Source organism: Hipposideros armiger, unplaced genomic scaffold (genome assembly GCF_001890085.2).
Source record: "Hipposideros armiger isolate ML-2016 unplaced genomic scaffold, ASM189008v1 scaffold_328, whole genome shotgun sequence".
NCBI classification, from domain to species: Eukaryota; Metazoa; Chordata; class Mammalia; order Chiroptera; family Hipposideridae; genus Hipposideros; species Hipposideros armiger.
The window spans coordinates 1089251-1108151 of record NW_017731678.1 but is presented as its reverse complement, the minus strand read 5'-3'; the positions used below and the strand labels follow the sequence as shown (position 1 = coordinate 1108151).

Below are 18901 nucleotides of genomic sequence, written 5' to 3'. Positions count from 1 at the left end.
AGCCTATAATCTACAGAGCAGTAGCTGTCAACCCTGCTATACATGCGAGGCACCTGGGGAACAGTTAAAAAAAAAAACAAAAAAACCCAGCACCTGGGCCCACCTCTGACTAGCTGAATCTTTAACTCTGGAGATACAAAATTTGAATCAAACAATAAATGAAAAAGTAAAGGGAAAAAGAAAGGTTAAAGGATGCTTAATTAAACCAAACCAAATGCAAACAGCTTAAGACTTACTATACAAGATTTACTTACACTTACTATACAAGATTGCAAAAGGGATTTAAAACCACTTACCTTTGTTATTGTATACATCTAAGTAATTTGGTGCTGAAAATATTGTAATTAGAGAAGGGAAGCCTGTTGTTTGGCTTTTCCTGTACATGCGATACCTAAAAACAATAAATACAAGTTAAAACAAGGCAAGTAAGAGAAAAAGACGATGTCAAATTATAGAATTAGACATAAAAAATTAAAGTTCAGCTTTATCATTCAAAGGGAATTCAATTATCTAACAGTAAACAAAATTTCCTCCTAAAGTCTGTTATACACAAACATCAGTTCATTTCAGAGGCGACAATGAAAACATACAAACATACGTACAATTTCCAAATAGGTTTTTTTCTAAGTTTAGCTGACCTAAGGGAGGGTGGAATTCAGTGAAAAATCAATGCATTTCCATGTGTTCAACAGAGAAGACAGAGTCTGCTTTTTGCACAGGTAGATACCCTATACCTACCAAGTTTTTCAGAAGTTTTTTGACATACAAAGACTAAATAAGCAGAGCAACATATAAATCTTTCCCCTAATAACCAGGCTGATTGTTTCATTTATTTACAATATTCTGTTACAGTTATACAAGTATATACCCATGTTGCCTAGATGAAGTCAGTGATTTGCTTTTCAAAGAATGTTTGGTTAAATCTATGGGTTTTATGAATTAAAATTGTTTCTACTTTAGAATTTTATTTGTTACCAATGTCTTGTGTTGGCTGCAGGCCAAAATTCATTGTTTCAGCAGGGTGATATTTAATCAGTCAGTAATGAAACAGAACATCTGCAAGATCTTTGGAAATAACCAACAATCCAGTTACTTTTCATCTACTAAATGGAACAAAAATGAAACTGTACTCCTCAAAAAAAAATAAAATAAAAAAATACAGGTGCTTCTGGCTCTTTTCCACCAAGGCGAAAAGATATTTCATGACTTCTATGTAATAGATTTCAGAAATACCAGTTTAGAAACAATCCTACAAAGCATAAAACAAAATTTTATCATTCCTTGGGTAATGTGTGTCAGTTACTTCTGGCCTGGCTAGTTTAGCTGGGTTCTAAAGGTGCTTCAAACAGCACCTTTAGATAAATAGCCACCTTAAAAGTTATAATTTTATAAATATTAAATTACTTTTCTCAGAAGAAAATATCCCTTAAAAATCTTTTGAAATGATCTGGAAGTATTTATTCTGCTTATGGGACTGAGCTTTGTTTGGGGAAAAAAAAAAAAAAACAGACTGTGAAAGACAGTAACTCTGTTAATCCTTCCTAGTACCTTGACTTTAAAACCACTGCTGGCTATGCCTGCCTGCCAACAAATAAGAATAAACAAACTGGATGACATAATTTCAATTTCCCCCAGTGAATCAATCAACTGCTCAGTTTAAATATCTTGTTGATACTAATTGATGCACTTAACATAGTTTCAAATAAGCAAGTGATTTTAGGTCTGAATTGTGATTAAGATAAATCTGTCTAAAATGTTCATTTGGGACAGTCAGCCAAAAATGCATGGTGACACACCATTGCCCCTGAAAAGTAAAAATATAATAATTATTATTATTTGAGGACCAGATTGGTTCAGTATATCAATAGGTTCCTTCAAACATCAGTGACAACTGCACTGAGCACATAATATTGGGTCAGTTTAAGCCTGTTGCTTGATTGCTTAAAAAAAGTCAATTTTGAAAGGAACTTAGGATGTGCCTGGATTCACCACAGACATGCGCTTATTTCAGAATGCAGGCATCTGTATTTCCAATTTCAGCACAGGTTATAAGAAAAACTGTTCCTCCTTTTTAGAAAATTCAGAATATGAATGAAGAAGTTTAAGATTTGAAGGCAAACAATGTTCTTCAGTGAAGCCTACTGGGAAGGGGTATTAGACTTTCAATCTTGAAATTACTTACATCTATTTCTCTCTAATTCACACTTAATGCACCATCAAAGTGAATGATCTGATATTTCTTAGTTTTCTAAAGGCTTAAAATTGCTCTGCTTTTTAAAAACTTACCAGATAGTACAAAATCATGTTATGCATTTATTAGTTAGAATATAGGATTTCCCCCTCAGCTCACTTAAATGTCTCTGGTTTTCATCCTTTAAAACTCTACAGGGGTCAGCAATGATATTCTTGAAACAAGGGTACAACATGCAATGTCTGTTCAGTATTCATGTGTAATTGTCTTTCACATTGCTAAGCACGACTGAAAAGCAGCTGGTAATTTACACACTTCTGGGGCAGTAGTAAGAGCAGGAATTGAAAGAAGAGGAAGTGGGCCGGCCAAGTGGCTCAGTTGGTTAGGAGCTCGCTCAAGAGTGCGAGCTCTGAGCAAAGGCGGTTCAAGTCCAGCCCAAGCTGAGCTGCCAAACAGGTGGCAGGATGGCTCAGCTAAAAAAAAAAAAAAAAAGTAAAAAAAAAAGAAAGAAGAGGAAGTGTCCTAAGAGTGTTTACTAAAGCCAGCTGAAAACTGTACCTGTTCAACCTAAAAAATGAAGAGCTTAAAGGGAACGTCACATCACATGTGCAGCCACTCATTCCCCTGGACCCTCCACAGTCTGAGCAGAATGAGGGAGGTGTGACAAAGGGGGGCAATACATGGCTCTCATAAACCCACAAAACTGCTCACCCTGCATCTTGGGCTTCATGGGCTCGGAGTATCGATAACAAGTTATTGTGCTGTAAAAATTCACAAACAGCCGGGTAACTGCCAAAGACAAAAAGAAAAGAAAGGCATCTGTTATAAAATCATCAAAGGTAGCACCTTTCCCTGTAGGTAACTTCCAGGCCTATGTGATTTAATCCTGCGTAATCAACCATACATCATTCATGAAACAAGCCTCTTGGCTCTCGAACGACAGGTTTTCCCCTGTGGCAGAAAAAGCACCCACAGCTGTACGGTTTACATAATCAGGAAGGGCTGGAGGTGTATGAATTGGAAAAAGAACCCAGGCCGTTACATAACAACACTAGAAAAGTGTCCATTTATAGAGAAAATCAATATTATCAAGTCTACATTTAAACACTAAGTGAACAAAAGCATAAAGATAACATGAGAATGGAATTTAAATGATAAGCCCCTGTTTTCTCAAATACAGCACGATTTGTATTTGGGTGTGTGTGGGAGCCTGTGGGCTTGACAGAGAGGGCGGCTTAGGGGGCGGGAGAGAGTGTTTTCTGGGAAATCAAGTTATCAACTTACTTATAGCTACATTAACTGATTATATCACCCAAAATCTAAACAGAATTATGGGATTCACACAGAATTATGGGTTTTAAAATATGTACTTTAAATATAATCAACAGAAGTTTATCTTAAGATTTATTAGTCTAGAGTTAATAAAAATATAAAAATTCAATCAAGATGATACTTGTCTGTCAAGAAAGTCTCAAAACGAAAGAATTCCATTAAAAATGAAATTCAAGGGCTGGCCGAGTGGAGCGTTGGTTAGGAGTTGGCGTGGGATGCCAGCTCTGAACAGTAGGGCCCCGGTTCAGATCCCACATTAGGGCCAGTGACACTGCACCCTCTACAGCTAAGATGGTGAACAACAGCTCGACCTGGAACTGGACAGCTGTGAGGCGACAGTGTAGGCTGCAGCTCCTGCTGCAGTGGGCTGCCATGAGCTACTGTGAGTGGCCAGCAGCCAGCGTGAGCGGCCGGTAGCCGGTGTGAGCTGCCAAGATCCGCAGTGACCGGCGACTGATCTGCCTCACCCAGGAAGGGCGCAATGACAATACCAACATAGGCCAGTGATGCGACATCCTCCACAACTAGACTGAAGAACAAAAGGACAGCAATTTGTCTGTTCCCCTTCCCCGATTCCCCAACGCTGTTCTCTTCCCCCAGTGTCTCAATAAAATCTTTTAAAAAAACAAATGAAATTCAAACTATAAACTAAGCTTGAAAAATCCTTTGCAATCACTTTGTCTCTGCTCTAAAAACCTTTAATGAGATAAACGTATGTCATAAAAATGAATAAATTGTAGATACTTCAAATCAAAGGAAAGCAAACCCACACTCGTTTTCACACAAATAGACTGCAGATATCCATGAACCTGAACTACATACACTATAAGAAACAATTCAGCAATTATAAAAATAGCACTTTGGGGAAATACTTAATAGTACATGTCATTCAAATAACTTATTACAAAAGAGAAGTTATAAATAACTTGTTACAAAAAAATAGTTTGCTACAGATTTTGTGAGAAATAGCTGATCAACAGGAAAAAAAAATACCACTAAAATGGCATACCATTACAGAAATAGTGATTGTAAAAAGGAGTCAGTTCTTTGACAAACCTGGATTTTGAAATGAAAAATAGTTTTTGAGCATGTGCACACGTTTGCATGTGTATGCACATGTGTATGTGTGTTCTAGAATATTCTAAATGTCCTGTCCCTACTTTAAGCCATTTACTTATATTACTTGTGCCCTCACAATGCCTCTTTAAAAAGACAACTTATTGCCTTGTTGTTACACTGTAAGACACAGATTCTTTGTCTAGGTTTGTTACCGTTTTACCCTTGGGGAAATAGCTTGGCTGCTCCTATTTTTTTCCTTTTGGAAGAACTTAGGTAAATATTATGAAAACATAATTTTAATATATTTTCCTCGTGCTAAGTTAGATACTTTTATGTGTTTAAGCTAAGTTTTCCTCCACAGAAACATATATCTCTGATTTTTAATGGAAATCTGAAGAAAATAAAATTAATGGAGTAGCATTCTGCTAGGTTAACAGTATTAAGTGAGGAATACTTGCATTATTTCTTGGAGGAAACACATTTGGAAGAAAATCTTTAGAAATTTAAAAACACACATAAGCAAATTCTCAAACTTTCTAAGAATTAGAAACATTTTTCTAAATAAATTTAGAAAATACTTGAATATCAAACTACATTCCCATTATTGGTAAACTACCTGCCTATGTTATAGTAAAACTCTTAATAACACTAGGGAAAAATATCTTCACAATATTTTTGTTTTTTAATGGAAATGATAAACCAAAAAGTGTTCAAGCTGAAAAGCGTTAAAAAAGATATATTTAGAATGGTAGAAAAAGCAAAGTTCACAACACCTTAACCACCATAGAGATAGTTGGAAATCATTTGTTCACCAATAATTTATCAATGGTGAGTTTGTTCCATTTGCTGGAAGACTGTATTATGCACCCCTGGGATGGGTGGTATGTTAAGTGTAAGGTGCGGTTTCTGTCTTGAGGGTATTTACAATCTAGGGAGGAAGGTAAAACATGGTTTTAATTTTAAAAACTACTTAAGAATAAAATACATTTAAGAGAAAATAGTACAAGTTTTCTTCAGACAAAATAAAGCAAGAAAGAAAGCACATGGGTCTGAGAAAGTTTTTTTGAAACATATCTATCTCGTGTAAGATCTTTTCTTTTCCCCTTCTTCTTTGCATTCATAAGGTGGAACTTTTGTGTTCTGTGCCCACCAAGGAGAGAGAAGCCCTCTTCCTCCAAGCTGATCAGTCCACATCGGGGCCATGGCCTTCTGAGCAGAGCTCCAGCTGGGTGGGTCTCAGCCCTGCTCACATCCCTACATGGGCACCCTGATCAGGCACAATCTATATGGAGTGACCCTGGAATGGTTTTGTTTGCTGCAAAGATTGGAGATGGACAGTGATGCCTTCAGCTTTGAGATATTCATTTACTAGCATGTGTTGTTAGGTTTGGGGAAGATGTTATTACCTTCTCTGAAAATGTTGTTTTCAATTGGAACATAAGCACTAGAGAATGCACCTTCTCTGAATAGAAAGGGAGCAGAAAATTTCCATGGAGTAGTGAGGATCCCTAGATCTGGATTCTTATTCCAATTTTCTGTGTACACTTTGGAAAATTATTTAATTTCTTTGCTTATCCTCATACAAATAAATTACCTCATTTGTAAAACTGCAGACAGTGTTCTTTATTTCACAGACTTGAGATAAAGAATCAATGATTTAGCATTGTACGTAAATTTCCTAGTCCAGCACCTGACTCCCAGCAACGGACATTTCACACATCTTCACTGTCTCCCCACCACCAGGTGTGGAAGAAAGAAGGCAGCAAGAACGGTGAGTCAGCAAGCCTAGACTCTAATGGTAGCTGTTAAATGCATTAGCTGTGACTTGTGTCAGCTTAAAGGCAATGATGTGGGGTTACTAGACAGGAAGGGGTTACGATGCCACCGAGAGGGAGAGAGACAGGAAGCAGACTGAGCATGAACAAAGGTGAAGAAGGTAGAAAAGACAAAAATGTGAGAAATGGTAGAAAAGCTGGCTTGGGACTAGAAAAAATACCTATCATTGAAGTCATTCTGTTTATTCTCTAATCTTTGTTTCTTGCAATATTAAACTATATTTTAGACCTTCATTTCACTCGGCCAGGTTTCAGGCTCATAAACCCCTGTAAAACAGCAGGTATTATTAAAATGCCTTCTTGTTCTTTTATGCCCCTACTTTCCCTCAGTATTTTTTCCTTCTGGAAAGGCCTACTCTTCTGCCAAGACTTAGCTAAACTATCACTTGTGAAACCTCCCCTTCAAACCTACCTGACCTTGAAGTGTACAAAATTGCTGCATCCACTAGTTCCTATTACATGTAAATCCCATATATCACCTGTCATGTTGTGGTGCAAATTATGTGTATATATCTGCTCTTTGGCAATAGTACATGCCTTAAGAGGAGAACGCTGTTTTGTCTTCATATCCTAAACGTTTGGCAGCCATTTGCCAGTTTATTGGAGCTCACACTCAACTGCCAGAGTGGCCTCCACAGGGGCAGTTAAGCCAGTAATGGATGCAAAGGGTTTCTTTCCCTCATCAGCTTCAGCAAAGCAGAGGCAGGCAGCCTACAATCCCTGATCAAGGGACCGGGCGGAAGCCCCGCCCTCCCCTCTGGAAGTCCCATGGCACAGAGGACTCGGCCCAGCCGTCCGGCTCCTCCTCTGCTTCCAGGGCCTGGCAATGGGTACTCTGCCCTGGGGTGTCCTGGCTTGGCCCAGATTCTGTCAGGACTATCTTTTCCTAAGACGTGCTGTGTTTTGTTCTTTGCCCTAGGGTTCTCCACCTGATTTCATTTTACCTACTAGGGATCAAGCCTGGAAGGGCTCCAGCGCTTCCCGCCAGAACTTCACCAGAGCTTAAGTCTTCACTTGCACCATGTTACCAGCTGCCTCAAGAGCAGTGACCAATTTTCACTTAAGGCAAACTTTTTACTTAAGCATAACATCGATAAAAAACACTGCACAAATCAGAGGATTACAAATTGATGATCTTTCCCAAAGCGAGCACCCTTGCTAACTAGCACTCAGGTAACATAACGTTACCTGAACCCCAGCAGCTCTTCATAGCTCCTCTGAGTCATTCTCACCTCCTCACTAAGGGTAACCGTCATCCTGGCTTTTAACATGACAGACTAGCTTCTTTAACGTTGAACCCTTATTTCAATGGCATCACCCAGCATGTGCTCTTTGTATCTGGTTTCTTCTGCTCATCATTACACTTGTGCCATTCATCCCTGTTGTTATGTGCAGTTTGGGTTAAATCATTCTTATGTGCTGTGTTTAGTCGTAAAAATACACTATAATTTATTACCCATTCTACTAGGTGGCCATTTGGGTTGTTTGCCTTTTTTGGCTATTATGAATACAGCTGTTATGAACACTCTTGTATACGTCTTTTGGTACACAAGTGTACACATTTCTAGTGGATGGAGACAGAGGAGAAGAGCTTAGTTATATGAATGTTCAGCTTTAGTTTATACTGAAGCTGCTAAATGTAATCTGGGATTAGAGGTCAAGTGAGACCATTCAGGGGGTCGTCTTTCCAGAATGCCCAGTGTCATCTCCCCACATGTTCTCTGGAACACCGTTTCCTGGACTGCAAGAGGCTTCCCCAGTGAGTCTGGTTGGGTATGTTCTACGTCCTTTAAAATTCAGGTCCAATAAAGCTTCCAGCATGAGTAGTCCCTTAAACTCTGACCCATCTTTGTTTGAGTTAGGTCCCCCAGCACGTGTGTGTTCTCTCTCTCTCTCTCTCTCTCTCTCTCTCTCTCTCTCTCTCTCTCCCTCCCTCTCTTTCTGTGTGTGTTATCACAACACTACACACCTTGCATTTTATTTGTCAATTTCTGCTTATCGGTCTCTGCCACTAGACTGTTTTTCCCTTGAAGGCAGTAACTCTGAGTTATCTACAAAACCTCCCAGACGCATATGTATATAGCATGTACTCAGCTAATGTCTGTTATAACTGAATGAGTGAATGAATTCTCAAAAGGGTACCCATGAATGGAACAGTATGAATTGGGGGAAGGTGGGGAGAAGGATGTTGTTCAATCAGGTGTGATTTCAACAGTCTAAAAATGAAGGTCTTGAACTTAGAGTGGGAGGGAGGAAAGGCAGGGTGGTCCAGATGCTGGTGATATAATAAGGAAAGGATCCATGAGATGTGATGACTGATTGGTGGTCATTTCACTGCCAGGAGAAAAAGGAAAGACATTTGGTAGTCTACATGACTGGAAAAATGAACAATTCATAGAAAAACCAGGAGAAACCTCTGGCAGGGGTTAAGCAAGTAGGAAAGCATAAGTTTTTTTCAGGCAAGGTGAGTTTAGGTTACGGTGACAATGGGACATCTTAGGTAAATTCCAGCAGACAACTAGAAATAGAGAATTCAAGCTCAGGAAAGATAAAGAAATGAAAAGGCTAGACATAGATCTGGTAATCAAACCACAGAGGTAATACTTTCCAGTGAAGCTAAGGGAATAGTTGAAGTTCCTGGGAAAATGTGAAGAAAACAATGTCAAAATCAGGAGGAAGACAAAGAAAGAGGCAGCAGAAGAGACAGGGAGCTTCCTCAGGAGTTGGAGGAGAATCAGGACATGTGAAAAAGAAGGAACCAGCGGATTTCAAGGTAGACGGGGTTGGTGAGCGTGTCAGCTGCAGAAGAGAGCTGGCAGCCTGTGAACAGAAGAAAGGCTACTGATCTGTGATTGAGAGACCAGTAGTTATTTGAGCTTCAATTTGCAACTTCAAAAACACTTGTCAAATGACTGGTAAGATGTTCTTCACATCTCAGAGCTTAGAGGAACTTCCGATGTCTGATTTAATTCCTTTTGAAGCAAACTAAGCCTAGAACACAAAACTTACATGAGTCATCCAAGGCAGACATACAAACTGACAACCTCAGCACCTATTCCAGATAACAGTTTTGTTTGGCCTATATGAAAATGAATATTTTACCTCCAATTTGTCACAATCCTCATTAATCTTTATAATCTAACACTTGGCCTGCTTCAAGTATCTCAATTACCTGCCTCAAAATTATAGGCATTTGCATATGCAAATTCTGGTCTAAGGTTATAAAGATATAATGGTAGCACTTGGGCAGAAATAGTGTTCTTATGGATTCTTTCCTCTCTGTCACATCGCCTATTTTTTACAACTCATGAACAACATTAATATATTCTTACTGATGCATTTTTCTATATAACTTCATTTTATTTAAATCATGGCCCAGAAAATATGTTAGATCATGAACAGGGTGCCATGACAAATATGCAAATTCAACATAAACATGTAAAATATAACTGGGAATTGTGGGTCAAAATAAGTGACAATAACTCAAACAGGTTTTAATTGTCACCAGGTTTCTCTACCAATTTTCTTGTTTCCTGGTGCCTCTCTAAGTCAGCTTTATAAGCCACAACCACAAAAGGATGCCCTGCCACCCGCAAGATGGCACTGAAAACAAAAGGATCAAAAAGTTCTAGGAGAAGAAAAGAGTCATTTTTCTCTTCTTTAGATAAAACATATCCAGATTGCTTTGCCATTAGTCAGTCTATAGGCTGCGGGTTTAGATATTCAGCATTTGTCATTGCTAAAGATCATTATCTATTAACAAACTCTAATAAGAGGAGTTAAATAATCATTTTGTCAAGAATAAAAATGTGAAAACATGGCATAATTCTCTAATTATCTAGTTGATGGCCTTTATCGCTGATGTAAATACATCTGTGTCTGTTGTCACAAAACAAAAATACCATAATTTTATGTAAGTTCCATACAAGGCTTTAAAATATTTAGAGTATGATTGATTTGATCAACCAACTCTGAAAACTAATGGAATAATTTTATACTATGAATTAAAGAAAGATTAATGCAATATTGCTCACTATCAAAATCAAGAGGCTTACATTTTGTTTGATGTTATATTACTCAAAGACAATTCGGTAGTATCAAATAGGTAATTTATACACTCATGGTATAATTAGGGATTTATCACCAGACTTGAAAAAACACCAGACTTGAACACTTGACTTTGATATATTTCAACAATATTTAACTTTCCACTAAAAATTTGAACATCTTTAATGAAAGATTACTCCCAAATTAGTTACTGAAAAGAAACCTAAGGGCTTCTCAGAAATACTATACCATGCTTCTTCATTTCAGCCAAAAGAGACTCATTAGGCTTGGTACTCAAATTTCCAAAACAAAGAAATTAATGGTAAACTTTCTGATAAATAAGTTGGAACAAGCCTATGTATTGATATGAGTATTTGTAACAAAGACTATTCTTTGAATGATGCTTTCCAGTGTAGAAGACTTTCTGTTCAGCAATCTCAATTTCCTAATCACATCAACAGATGAATGAAAGGCAACTATTTTTTTTCCCCTTCAAGGAAAACTAAATGTATGGAACAAAATGTTCCACCATTGAATAATCTGATCAATGTTATGCAGAAGGGTGGTATCTGCTCACTCTAGAGACAGGAGGTATATGTGGCTGATTATGTTATACAGAGAGCTTCCAGATTTGCCATTTGTTTAGCTGCCAGCGCTGGAACTGAGCATAAACTTCAGTCAACATAAGGGAAGACTATGTATTCTAGAATTTCAAATTCTCAGCTTCTCCATGACGTTTTCTCCCCTTTCACAAAAACTGTATGTCTGATGATAAGGGAAGTTGAGGATAATCAAATGCATTAGGTTAAAACTGACGAGATGTCAGGAAAATTGTGAGGACATGCAAACACCCAACTGTGTTGTTTTCTATCTGAAGTGCTCTGAAATACTATGGAATGAGCAAATCCCTGTACACTGGCATACATAAAAATTGCTATAACATGTTTTTCAACATGGTTTATCAATGTGCTAAAAATAAATTTACTATGGTACCTATATACTAACTTGCTGCTGATTTTAATTTTCTAGGAATTCTGATAAAGTTTAGAAAATTTAAGGGTAACGTGAATATATTTTAATTAACCAATTTAAATTGTTTTTCTAATTTAAGTTATGAAAACTGGTAAAAATATTTTTTAAGTTACTATGTAATTAATGAACACAAATAAAGCTAGTATTGGATTTTTTCCTACAGTTCTTGAAACAATACGAATTTTCTAAATCCTACTATCTTCAGCAGTTTCGCCACCCTGATATCACATGCCTCTTTTATGCCTTTTCTAGTCTTCACAGATATTATATCTATATATTTCCTTACCTAGGTATCCATTTTATCTATTTATTTATATTTTCATTTTGGAAGTGCTAAGAACCCATTTGAACCAGGCTTTTAAAGTGAGCCTTTCATTTATACTTGTTTCCAGAGAAATTATACAAACATCATAAATCAATCAAACACATCGACAGATAAATTACAACACTTAGGTAAACCCAATGTGCTCCAGAGGGCAAGCACTCCGTTCTCACCTGTAGAAGTATGAACATCCCCTGACTGTGTTGTGAGTGAAATGTTCCTGAGTCTTCTCATTGCCAAAGTCCTCCAGGGGGTCTGACCACAGGATGTCGCACATAGGTCCATAAGCAGGTGGTTCTTTGAATCGGTCTAACTAAGAAAAATAGAAGACAGAGAGAAAAATACTAATCTTTGGAAACTTGGAATTCAGGGACTAGAAGAAACTGGAATTCTGTAATACCCAACTTCCTCTCCCCAACCACAGTGCAGGGTGAGCTGCCCTCTACCCCTCTCTTCCTGTCTTGTTCCCCTTCTGCTCGCCTTCCTCCCATTCTACTCTTCAGCTCTCTCTCCAGTTCTCCTTCCTTCCTCCTGATGAGCTCATTTATTCTCTGCCTTCTTCTAATCTTTTATGTCCTTTTTGCCTCTTTAAATCCTACTTTTGACCCCTTTTCTCCTTTCTCCTGTTTCCCTTTTATCTTTCTCTTTCTCCCCTAGCTTATTTTCTCTATCCAAGTGTTTTAGTCATTACAGGTTAATGTGACTCTATCTGTGTTGCATTTCTTGAGGAGGAGCTTTTATTTTACCTTTGGGGAAATTCCTATTCCTGTTTCCAGTATACTGTGATATAGAAATCTGGATGAGAACAATTTATGGTGTTTATATTTGACAATATGATTTTGATAACAGACAGCTTTCGTTTTAAGAGTAGGACTTGCTACATGTTATTTTGGATATTCACTCATTAGGAGCTATCTAGGTTTCTAATTAAAGTATAAGCCTATTATAGTTTATCGTACTGGGTACAAACCAAGAGTAATGATAAGCAGTAAAATAATCCCAAATTTAGCTGGTCATTCGTTAGCTCACGGTTCTATGCTTTATAGTTTTACCTGAAGCCCTCACATGAAATCTATTTTCAAGCTATAAATGTTTAGCAAAGTCATATTTCAATTTTAAAAAGTGCATTTGGAAGGTATGAGCAATATAAATGACATTTAACCAACAATTTTATAACACTGTCAATTTTCCTTTAGTTTATCCTGATTTAACTGCAATTAAAGGATTTTTAAAGTTAGCAGATAGAGTCTCTTGAAAAGAAAAGCATAAAACAGCTACAAAAACCCATTAAGTATTGATATTCTTCATATTCAATACTTTAATATTTAAAAAAAAACCACAGGGCCAGTTGGACAGGTGAATACATAAGAGGATTTGACAGCCAATCAAATCCTCCCTTTTTCCTGAGACATAAAAGGTGATGTAAATCATGGTTTTGCTACACACCATTTTTTACTAGTGCCTAAAAAGAATGAGGCTATATTTCGCATTTTCAACACCCAATGAAAAACTTCAATAGACAAGACCCTCTATATTTCAGCCATTATGTTTTCCATAAACTATTCAGTGCAAGCTTAGACTTGTTTAAGAGATTTAAATAATTTACAGTTTTGGAATAATTCAGTGAGGAAAAATAATACTTGTCCATAAAAATAGAGACTTTCTTTCTGAGAAACAAGAACTTATTATTACGGGTGGAACAACCAAGGAGGGAAGATTAATATGAATCCCCGCTAAAGGTTTGGTAAGGCAACCAGAATACAGAATTTATTCTGGAAAAGTTAAAAAGTGCATTGAAAATTAATATTATCTATGATAAAAATAAACAATTACAAGCTCATTAAATAAAGTAAATGTGGTGGAAACTTATCGACATGGCAAAATGCAATCCTAAAAATCATTGTATGGCTAAGTCTAGAGCATAATGACATATAAAAATTGAACATATCTGAAACATGCAAGTCCTGGGGACAGTGGGTGATATTTTAAAAAACTGCTTAATTGATAATAAAAGTTTAGTTATTTATTTCAAGAATCCATCAGATTGTAGAAGAATATATTGGTTCCATTCAAGCAGAAAGTGAACCACTCTATACGTGAACTGCATAGGACTACATTTCAGTATCCTGTCTCTATGGTACTTTCAACACAGAGCAAATATGAATGCTCTGTGTGCCACAGAACACCAGAAGAAGACGTGTAATGGTGTCTTAAAAAAAAGGACACAAAAGCACAGAGCAGGAAACAATGGTTTATTTTATGTGCCTCGATTTCAAAAATAAAAATGATGCCTGTGCTTTCTAATAGAAAAGTAAATACAATATTATTTTTATACTTGACGGCCTGAACCTTAATGACAGAGTATTAAGGTAGAATTTGAATGTTTTACTTCCCTAAATATAGTTTTTCTTTAAAAACTAGTGAACTTTAAAAAAAATATTGAGCATAACCAAAAAGATTAAAGATGGTCTCTTCCACTACATGAAACTGTCCCATATTATTACATTTTCTCATAAAAATTATATTTTCACATTTACTCTAACTCATCGGTGTGTTGGCTAAAACAACAGCAACAGCCAATGTTAAATTAAGTGGAAAAATACTTCTGAAAAAAATTGACTGTTTTTCACCTAGCCACTTAATACAATCAGAAGAATATCCTCATTGCCTTTATTAGATTGACTTTGAAGTTTTAAGCTGTGACAAATAGATTTTAAAAAATAATAATGTGGACACACATTTTAAAGGTCAAGTTGTGATATTTCCCCAAGAGCAAAGCAACACTTTCTAACTATAAGATACCATGAATACACAATGGGTTCTGTGTGAAACAAACCAAAGGGAAATGAAAAGACATATTTTGTTTAGCACTCAAATCGTTTACATTTCCAATGACACATGTCACAGGGTAAATGAAGTTTTAAAGATGAAAACTCTTCCAAGTATAAAATATCTTTCTTTCTAGATAAAAAAAAATGAATACAAAACAGAGAATCATGACCACTTTAAATCATTTCAACTTAAAAGGGTAAAGTTAGTGATAAAGGCAGGGCAATTAACGCCTTCTATTTATTACTAAAGCACACAGAATGGTTAGACTTGGACAATAATAGAACTTACTTTTCTGATATCATCTAAGGTGTTGATCTCTGGAGACAGACCACCGTGTACACACAGGAACTGCTGGTTCATCAGGGCCGCCAGGGGCAGGCAGTCAAAGGCGTCCATACAAGCGTCATAGACGCGTTCAGAATACTTTATTTTACCTTTTAAAACATCATTTTAAAAAATATTTATTCTCATGATTTCATAGCTAGGATCATTTCATTGAAATAGTTTTTGATTTTTTGTTTTTTTAAATGTTGTCTTGCCAGAATCATATTATTAGCATCTAACTACACACGGCAAAGTTCCAAAGCATGAATAAGACTTTTTTAAAGAGTTATAGATTAACCTTTCTATCTACTGTTTTTTTTGTTGTTGTTCATCCATTTTCCAGTTTTTAGTAACTTTTCACATAGCAGAGGAGAGAACTTTTGTATACATCCTCGTTATTTATCTGTTGATGTATCTCAAAATATATACGCAAACAACTAGGAGACCAACAGAAAGATGGCGAAAAGGCTGGCCGATTTACCTGAGTAATCTTGTAGAAAAGCAGAGGGCAAGGCATTCTCTAAAGTGGTTTTGGTATCACTGCACACTGCTTTTCTCTTACTGACTTACAGTTAACATTTTGAGAGAAGTCACTATGCTTCATTGAATATAACTGAATGGCAGAGACAATTGTAAGTTTTACTGGACAATGGGGAAAATTAAGAGAGGAGGGAAATCAAATGTATATGAAGTACTCCTCATTCCTAGTATTTATGTCAAAAGGAAGAAGTCATCTTTAGTTTTCTAAAAGCCACTAGAAGCTAGTAAATCTACTGGCTCCAACAGGAGAGGCACAAGGTTGAGTCTGCCCTCCCATTGTTTTTCTTGAGAGATCTGAAATTAGAGGGTAGGATTATTATCCCCAACAGTAGTGGTCTGGCTATTTTTAAAAGGGGATTTAATCACTGTTTCTTAGGATAAATTACATCAAATATTAATTCACATTTTTAGATCATTTTATAAAGAATTTGTAATTTAAAATGAAATTCTGAATTCTCTTTAACTATTCACGCTTAGAAAGAAATATGGAATGACATAAATAGTGTGATTTTTTTTCTGACTTTTTGACTTTGAAGCAATGGGTCATATTGTAATGTGCTCTTAAAATGTATGATTACAATGCATGATTATCTAGGACCTAGGCGGTTAAAGGAAGAGGCTTGAAATATACTTACATTCTTGTTTAAATGTGAAATACTCTGTTAGATGTCTACATTCATGATTTCCACGGAGTAAAAACAGTGTTTTGGGGTAAAGAATTTTCAAGGCCCACAAATACAGCACACACTGAAAAAAAAAAAAAGAATATAAAAATAAATATTTTTCCATTATACTTTAGCATCCCATTGCTGACGTATTAGGAACACATGAACCAAATGTGCCTCTATGACCAAAAGTCCGCAAAAGGCTAGGCCTTAATAAGGAAGAATTGAAAATCAAACAGAAAACGTTACTTTGGTACAAAGCGAAAGTTCACATATACTTAAAATATATGCTAAGCATCTATACACCACAAGAAAACCATGGGCTGCACAGTCTATTGGAAGAAGCCTGAATGAAAATACACTAAAAATGAAAATATGCTGATGTAAAAGTATGACAACTAATGTGACTAGCAATTAATAAATAAAATAAAGACACCTCTCTATAAAGCAATTTTTTTCTCTCCTTTTCTTTTTTTAAATCAGGTAACAGAAATGAACGAATTGGAAAAGAAAGGAAAGACAAAATGTGGAAGCACACACTGACAAGCTCAGGCTGACTCGGATTGTGTCTGTATTTCCCATTATGTTGTCTCCTTCACTAGCCTTCTCCCCCCATTATCTTGTCTTTTATTTCAGTGCTGTTGGTATATAAAGCCTTACTTTTTTTGGTTTGTTTTATATATAAATATAATTAAACTGAAGCCAGCGAATCTCAATACACATCTGCTAGTAGCTACGGGAAACATTTGACATACTTTAAAACTCCCAAATTAGTTACTTGGTGATTGCGGTTGGTGTGAAAATGAGGGCCAACTATGAATTCACCAGGTTTAGGGTAAACCTATATAGAACACAGTCTTCCTGAAATGTGCATTAAGATAATGGGATACTCAAGTATTAACATCAATTTCATTATCCTCAACTGGCATTCATTATGAGCCCACAGGGAACAGAAAACCACTCTTTGAAAACAAGTACGCTTTTCTATCCTCATTAAGTTTATGTTGTAAAAATGAAGCTAAGAAGATACAGAACCACAAAATTATTGAGACAAGTCTGACTGTGGTTGCTAAAATCTGAGACCAGAAAGCACACAATATTTACATTTTAAGAAAGAGTTTTCCAACATACAGTAAATGTGCTGGATAATGTCCATAGAGAAAAGCTACTGGCAATTCATTGGTTGGGCTACCTGTGAAGAAGAATCATGTCTGTCAGCTTATGTGATAATTTATTAAATGAGTGGAAATTACTATGTTTGAATATACAGTCCAAGTTTTGGAGAAAATACCAATTAACAGAAGAAAGTATGTATTATTGTGGTATTTAAGCAAGATATTGTCTCCAACTATATACTGTGATTAAAGTAAGCAAAAATAAAGGGCTGACATCAAATTTTATATACATATATATATATATATGTTACTTTAATTTTCTAATTACTATTTTTTTATTATAGTTATTAGCTAAAGTTTGTAAGACAAATGGTATTACTAGTTCTGAAAGGTTGATTAAGTGGCTTACCAAGTAATCCTCAAAGCATCATGAGCTGTTGATATGTGTCAAAGTGCCCTGACAGTAGGTAGGAAGATGGCTGAATGAGTCTGATTGCGATGGATCAGGTTTTATCCCTGCACTCACATGTTCTCATACAAAGAGTTTGTATTACTCAAGCTCGTGTCACTTTTCAGAGAAGATATTTATAAACCATTATGAATATAAGGGGAATATTTCCCATTTAAAATTTATAAGGCTTCATGTACATTAATATTAAAAAAATTCACATACACACATATACACTTACATATAAATATATATACACACTTCCAAATTGGCAGTTAACACTGGATGTCTAATTTCAAATATGAAAGAGCATATAAAGTCTTTAAAAATTGTAATTGCTTGTTGAAATAGCTACATTTAATGTATTCCATTTATATATTGGGAGAAGAATACATGTTTGGGCTGAACGGTAGCTATATTTTATGAAGGTTTTGTTTTTTTTTGTTTTTACTAATACATATATATATATACATATTATACAATATATATAATATATACAATTGAAGTGCACATCTTTTCAATGTGCTGAATGTCAATGAATGTTTATGTACATAGACTCCCATGAAACTACTACCCAAATCTTGTTACATTTCAGCACACAAGAAGGCTCCCTTGTGCCCCCTCCCAATCAACAGTCTTTTGGAAATATAACCATAATTCTAAACTCTTTAGATAAGATTTGTCAGTAACAATTTATTTTAAAACAAAGCTATTATCTCTCTGACTAAAATCTAAAATGCAATTTTTTTTAGCCCTACTCAAATATTACTAGAGGAATCACATTACAGGACCCATATTTTCTTTTCTGCCATCTGTTACAGATTCTGTTTTGACATTAGCACATGGCTTTATCACTGTAGCTCTTTCATAACTGAAACCTCAAAGAGTGATACAGAAATATTCCATTATGTTCTTATCATACTTAGTTTTACTTTTTAAATGATTCAATACACATTTAATGTCCATTTAATGGATGTAAAGCACCTAGTATAGTAGGAGTTTAAGAAATACTAGCTCATTTCCTGTAAAGGAAAAGGAAGATAGAAACAGAAAGAAGAGTGAAGGGAAAGAGGGGAAGAAGGAAAGAAAAGATAGAAAGAGAGAAGGGGGAGGGGGAAACAGAGAGAGAGAGAGAGAGAGAGAGAGAGAGAGAGAGAGA

General features: G+C 36.0%; 1 protein-coding gene across 2 annotated transcripts in view; it reads right to left on the bottom strand.

Moving 5' to 3' along the window:
- The window catches only part of PPP3CA (protein phosphatase 3 catalytic subunit alpha), a 315325-nt gene that overhangs the window by 53658 nt on the left and 242766 nt on the right, over nucleotides 1-18901 (bottom strand). For both annotated transcript variants that reach the window (XM_019660762.1, XM_019660761.1), the window contains exons 4-8: nucleotides 16150-16261; nucleotides 14939-15084; nucleotides 11992-12131; nucleotides 2903-2980; nucleotides 297-391 (exon numbers count right to left, since the gene is read on the bottom strand). In XM_019660762.1, the coding sequence (XP_019516307.1) occupies nucleotides 297-391; nucleotides 2903-2980; nucleotides 11992-12131; nucleotides 14939-15084; nucleotides 16150-16261 (571 nt within the window). The remainder of the gene's footprint in view (nucleotides 1-296; nucleotides 392-2902; nucleotides 2981-11991; nucleotides 12132-14938; nucleotides 15085-16149; nucleotides 16262-18901) is intronic.